Source organism: Brienomyrus brachyistius, unplaced genomic scaffold, assembly GCF_023856365.1.
Source record: "Brienomyrus brachyistius isolate T26 unplaced genomic scaffold, BBRACH_0.4 scaffold68, whole genome shotgun sequence".
Classification (NCBI taxonomy): domain Eukaryota; kingdom Metazoa; phylum Chordata; class Actinopteri; order Osteoglossiformes; family Mormyridae; genus Brienomyrus; species Brienomyrus brachyistius.
The window spans coordinates 1,260,728-1,266,803 of NW_026042343.1; the positions used below are offsets into that span (position 1 = coordinate 1,260,728).

At 43.1% G+C, this 6,076-nt stretch overlaps 1 protein-coding gene and 1 long non-coding RNA gene across 3 annotated transcripts; one reads left to right on the forward strand and one right to left on the reverse strand.

The window, feature by feature from the left end:
* Window positions 1–10: 10 nt before the first annotated feature.
* On the reverse strand, window positions 11–380 carry LOC125725481 (uncharacterized). Its single transcript, XR_007387501.1, has 3 exons — window positions 240–380; window positions 77–196; window positions 11–33 (listed from the first exon to the last, which is right to left on the reverse strand). It is a non-coding gene; the product is annotated as an uncharacterized LOC125725481 (long non-coding RNA).
* Window positions 381–1,179: 799 nt separating this feature from the next.
* On the forward strand, window positions 1,180–4,918 carry LOC125725479 (keratin, type I cytoskeletal 18-like). 2 transcript variants are annotated; one of them, XM_049002413.1, is made up of 7 exons: window positions 1,180–1,718; window positions 3,181–3,263; window positions 3,358–3,514; window positions 3,769–3,933; window positions 4,094–4,219; window positions 4,358–4,578; window positions 4,728–4,918. In XM_049002413.1, exons 1-7 carry the CDS (start codon window positions 1,269–1,271, stop codon window positions 4,768–4,770), a joined length of 1,245 nt encoding a protein of 414 aa, XP_048858370.1. In that variant the 5' UTR covers window positions 1,180–1,268; the 3' UTR covers window positions 4,771–4,918. The 2 variants fall into 2 exon arrangements, with proteins under 2 accessions (XP_048858370.1, XP_048858371.1); XM_049002414.1 differs by lacking the exon at window positions 4,728–4,918 and having other exon boundaries at window positions 4,358–4,582.
* The last annotated feature ends 1,158 nt before the right edge of the window (window positions 4,919–6,076 follow it).

Consider the following 6,076-nt stretch of genomic DNA (forward strand, 5'->3'; position numbering starts at 1 on the left):
ACCTCTTCTATCCCTGTATAATGTACCTTATACCTGTATATACCTCTTATATCCCTGTTAAATATATCTCTTATACCTGTATATACCTCTTATATCCCTGTTAAATATATCTCTTATACCTGTATATATCTCTTATATCCCTGTTAAATATATCTCTTATACACGTATATACCTCTCATATCCCTGTTAAATATACCTCTTATACCTGTATATACCTCTTATATCCCTGTTAAATATACCTCTTACATATGTACCTTTTCAACAAACTATTTCCATTTCCTTGGTCAGTCATCTCTTTAATTTCCACCCCACCAACTTCACAGTCTTAACAAAAGGTATGTTTATAATTTATTAACTCAGGAGCACTTCCCACCCCGTCAAAGAATTAGCTCAGGAAAGAAGTTCCGGGATCACAGTGGGAGCAAATGTTCTGAATCTGCAGGTTTTTTCATGCTATCTGAAGACATCTTTGTTCAGATGGTGGAATCTTGTTACCAAATGGGGAAAAAAATGCAACTGAAAAAAAAATGGAATGATGAGACCCTGGTTAAAGGCATTCTTGCAACAATGATAGGTCCGTATTATAATCAGAGTAAAATGGTATAGGTTTCATCTCAGTTCAGTGATTTGACTTGGATTGAACCGAAACATTGTGCCTTTTTAACAGTAAGTGCCATTCGGTAATGTCTTTGTGGATCATTCACTTGCAGGAATTACTCATTTGTCCAGAATGACTCTTCATCACTGGTTACAGAGCTGAGCCTTTTCAGTTCCCTGGACATTGTTATTCACATATGCCAGTATAGACAGCATAGTTTAATATATAATTTTGCATTCCATCGTTTCTCTCATTCTTTTTCCATCGTTCTCATTTTGGTAAGTTGATAGCTGTGTTTTTTTAGCAGTTTTATTTTGTCTCTCTGTGGTTCTGTTTTGCGTTTCTCTTATTTACTGCAGTTCTTGGTTCGGTCACATTCTTAAATGGTACACAGTGTTTGGGAGGCAACATGAAAAGGCTGCAAACTACCATCTGTCTCTGCTCAACTATCTCATATGTGAACTCAAAACTCTGAGGGATCGTGTGGTAGCGAGCAGAGCGGCTGGAATGGAGGAGGAGAGCAGGAAAGGGGAGAGGGCTGGTGGGCGGGGACTCGGAGGCCAGGAGGGAGTATAAGAACATTGTGTGCCTCTGTGTGACCCCCTCACTGCAGTCCTGAAGTAAACGTCTCAACTATTTGCACGATCTGATAAGCTTTTCTTCCAGAAACATGAGCTTCCCAACTACTTTCTCCATGCACTCTGGTGCCCTTCCATCGTCGCGAATTTCCATCACCCGCACGACGCAACCAGCGAGCTTCCGTGCTGCCAGCATCTACGGCGGCGCCGGCGGCATGGGGGCAAAGATCTCCTCAGCCTCCTACTCAGGGGTGCGCAGTGCCATGCCACCTGGGTCCAGCTTATCCTTCCAGATGAGCGGAGGGGCCTCGGGGATCGGTGCCGGAGGGAGTGCAGGCGGCACTAGCATGATCCTGGGGAACGAGAAGGGGGCCATGCAGAACCTCAATGACCGCCTGGCTACCTACCTGGAGACGGTGCGCAGCCTGGAGCAGGCTAACAGCAAGCTGGAGCTGCAAATCCGGGAGTTCCTGGAAAAGCGGGGGCCCGACACCCGCGACTACAGCCGCTACAGCCCCATCCTGGATGAGCTGCGCAAAAAGGCAAGTGACAGAATTCAGCCGAGGGGTTGGGGAAGGTTTATATCCAGTACCTGCTGAAAGATATTCAGCCAAGGTGACGGAGAGATGGTTCTGATGGGAAAATACAAGACAACGGGTAGAGGATGTAAAGGGAATTAAACGGTGAATAATGGGGAGCAGTTTGAAAAGCTATACCAAAACAAAGGAAAACAGCTTGAGACCCAATAAAAGGCACTTAACAAACCTTAAGAAAACACTTGACTGAGATGCTGACTTCATGAGAGGTAACTTACATGCAGGGCTTGCAGTGTTTGGCACGGAGAGGAAGCAGATATTAGTAAGAACAACAGCCAAGGGCAGGAAAAGGAAGCATGTGTTTCAAATCGTGGTTTCAGGCAGATATGGTGCAGATCCATTACACACTGGTTTTTGGATTAATCTAGAGTAAGTACTTCATGTCTGGGCAAAAACAAACAGCGTAATAAAAAAAGAATTGTTGGGCATGTGTTGGTCACAGACAAACCATCATTCTACTCATACTTGCGTTTAATGTTTTTTTCAGCTACAGTAAAACATTTAATTATATGTTTTGTTTTCATTCGTTTATGCATAAGATGTTTATAGAATCAATTCAGCTTTTGGTGTAAAGTCAGTGCTTCAATTCGATTATTTTTATTATAAATAATATTTTATTCTTGTGGGTTCAGTATCTGTTACAATGAAAATGTGCATTTGCAAAATTTAGGAAAAAAAAGTCACAACCCAAAGAAAAATCAATGAATCCTTATGATTTGTCTAACAGCAAAGAGCTTATTTTTCCTTGGTCATTAAAAAGAAACTATGAATTTTCTTATTTGAAGAAAATTAGTGATGAAAAATAGCCAATAGACAAAAAAGGATATATCCATTTAAAGCAAATAAGGGGTGTGGCAGTCCAAAAACTGAGTTGAAAATTCCCTTGTGACTACTTTGGAATGAGTCACTCAATTTTTTAGCCAAACTGAGTGTGTTGGTGTGGGGGGGAACGGTAACCATGGAAATGGTCATAAATATTGTTCCTTTTTGCGTCCAACAAGTCTCCATTCCTGACTGACCTCACTCACAGCTTGAGAACATATGCAACCTTTCAAAGAAAGCCAGAGCACTGAGGACAGATACTGTATGCTGTGTTATTGAGTCATTTTTGGACTCATCACCCAAAATGGCAAATCTAATCACATTCCTCTGGTTTCACTGTGCCCCAGAACATTTACTGTATTCTGCATCTATAGCTTTTTGTCAGGACGACTCAATGCAAATTATACAGTTTGGGCTGGCAGAAGAGCGGGAACAATTAATCTTTTGTCTGGAAAAACGGTTTAGCCTGTACAAAAAAGTGCTTCTTCAAGGCCATTGCTTTGGATTACGGGATGACTTATATGCACCAAATCCACCCTTCATTTCTCTAGGGTTCCCATATTAAACTGTATTTTTTTTTAAATAGGTGTTTGACATGACGGTGGACAATGCCCGGCTGGTGCTGCAGATCGATAACGCCCGTCTAGCTGCGGATGACTTCAGGGTGAAGTGAGTAAAGCTGCATGTAATGAGCATGCTGAGGTGCAGCAGCATAGAGCCGTGTTGAGCGGGTGGACCTACAGCCTGGCCGTGTGAACTGCAGGTATGAGGCAGAACTGACCATTCGTCAATCGGTGGAGGCTGACATCGCCGGGCTCAGGAAGGTCATTGACGATACCAGCATCGGCCGCATGAACCTGGAGAGTGAGATTGAGGCAGTGAAGGAGGAGCTGATCTTCCTCAAGAAGAACCATGACAATGTAGGCTGTAACCCAATCATCTTCCATAGCCACTTATACGATGAAGGGTTTTGGTAACCCTAATTAACAAACATGGGACTTACATTATAGGTCAAGTCACCAGTCCACTTAAACTACATATCATTTGACTTCACTGGACAGAAGGACACACACACACAAAACACTGGATATGTGAGGCCATAATGCTACCCACAGAGTATTTTTTTAATTTTGATATTATCACTTGTTTCTGTCCTTCTCTTGGCCTATAACAGGAAGTTACGGAACTGCGTAACCAGATTGCCCAGTCGGGGGTGCAGGTGGATGTCGATGCTCCAAAAGGACAAGATCTGTCACGAGTCATGGAGGAGATGAGGGCAAACTATGAGAAGATGGCAGTGAAGAATGCAGAAGAACTCAAGGCTTGGCATGAAAACCAGGTGACCACCTACCCTCTACCTATCTCCTAGACTGGATGCCAACATTTAGAGTACCTCATTCACTTTTGCAGCCAATATCCATGGAAAGGATCTTCTTTCTTATCACCTTTCTCCGTGGTCACTACTGCTTCTTCTATTTCTGTGTCTTTGTCCTTCCAAGATCTCAGACGTTCAAGCCCAAGTGTCACAGAACACGGAGGCCCTCCAGGGTGCACGCACAGAGCTGAGCGACCTTCGCAGGCAGGTGCAGACACTGGAGATTGAGCTTGAGTCACAAAGGAACTTGGTAAGAGTCTTTCAGAGTTGACCCAACAAATGAAGCCCCATGGAAGTCACTGAAAACATGGATGGATGAACGTCTTCGCGACTTCCCTCATTATTCTCACCTTCCATACTCTTCCCCGCTCTCTCGTCTCCATCTCAGAAAGCAACACTAGAAGAAACCCTACGAAACACAGACCTGCGCTCCAACATGGAGGTGGAGAAGTACAACAACATCATCCTGCAGCTGGAGGCAGAGCTCATGCAGCTGCGTAACAACATCCAGCAGCAGGGACAAGAGTATGAGGTTCTGCTCAATATCAAGATGAAGCTGGAGGCTGAGATTGCCACCTACAAGAGACTGCTGGATGGAGGGGATCTCAAGTGAGTCGCGGCTGAGTGCAGCAGGAGTGAGTGAAGCTTAATGATAGGGAAAATGAGCGAGCTGTAATAAGCAGCCTTGCTGTAGCAGCACATTTTCAGTCATGCAAACATTAATCAAATCCTTGTGTCTACGTGCATGTGATGTTTAGGCTGCAAGATGCTCTTGAGGAGCTGAAATCCAGAGAAAAGTGATCCAGGCAGACTGGAAAACAGCTCGTCTATGAGCAGAAATGAAGGAATACAAAATAATCACAAGCTTCTGCCAGCTTCTTCATTCCACACCTATTGCCATGCTCTCGCTGTAATTCGGTTGTTCAAATAAAGCAAGTCTTCACCAGCATATTGACTCCTGTGTATCCTTAAGAGTCATTAAAATGAAGTCCATCCATCTATCTATTTTCTGTAACCGCTTGCCTTATTCAGGGTCACGGGGGGTCCAGAACACAACCTGGAAGCAATGGGCACTGGGCAACAACATCCTGCAGGCGATGTACTGGGGGGCTCCCACAGGGCTACCCACTGAACCGCCAAAGGCTGGTGCCCACTTTCTTTTTAATTCCTTTTCTGGATTTTGTATGTTCTCCTACAGCCCAAAATTAAGTACTCTAGGTGAATTAGATGCACAGAACGCTTGCCCTGTGAGGAAATGACATTCTGTCCAGGATGTCCTCTGCATTGTGTCCTATGTTTCCTGGGATAGGCTCTAGAATCACTGCGTGCACTGCATTACATGGATTATTTACACTGTGACCGAAAGCCACTGTACAAGTCACAGCTGAATTGTATTAATAAATAGAGATACATATACCTATTTTTCTCGTTATCCGAGCATATTATTCCTAATATACACTGAAATACATTAGGAGTATAAGCAACACAATTAAAAACAACAAAACAGCATAATATTTATAAATAAACCAATAGATTTGCTAGATGAAATCCAGTTTAGGCTGCAGTGGACATGCCATTTAAGGAGTGTGGATGGTGTCTGGGGTTGCACTGTCCGCACTGCAATGTAGGTTCAGTTCCATGTAAGGGTGACATCATGGCTGTAGTCTGACCTGCTGCCTAACAAACTTGCATGGAGAATTGGCTTCCTGATGGCCACAACGTCTACCATACTTTTATGTAAGCAACCTTGTAATATTTCTGGTATTGTATAATTTTAGCATCATGCCCAGGAGGGTTGGGCAGCCAGTTGACCTTGCACCTCTTGAGGGCTTTTTCTCCTTATTTGGGAGTTTTTGTTTTTTTCTATTGTCTCCTTAAATTCTTCCCTTCGCTCCCATTTAGTATATTTGCATTAATAACATATTGCCACACACTCTCGCTTTGGGCAACTGCATTGTAAAAAGTATTATATAAAAATTCATTGAATGAAATTAGGAACTCACCAGGAACTTGTCAACAAACTAAATTATTTAACTTAAAATGAGAACAATATATTTATGCACGTGTTCAACAATTATGTTCCACAAAATTAAGACTTCAGGTCACC

Bases quoted from the DNA above. Each gene is read 5' to 3' on its own strand.
- LOC125725479 (XM_049002413.1), top strand. From the start codon at position 1,269: ATGAGCTTCCCAACTACTTTCTCCATGCACTCTGGTGCCCTTCCATCG. The intron at 1,719-3,180 runs GCAAGTGACAGA...TTTTTTAAATAG, and splicing joins TGGATGAGCTGCGCAAAAAG to GTGTTTGACATGACGGTGGA. The intron at 3,515-3,768 runs GTAGGCTGTAAC...GGCCTATAACAG, and splicing joins TCAAGAAGAACCATGACAAT to GAAGTTACGGAACTGCGTAA.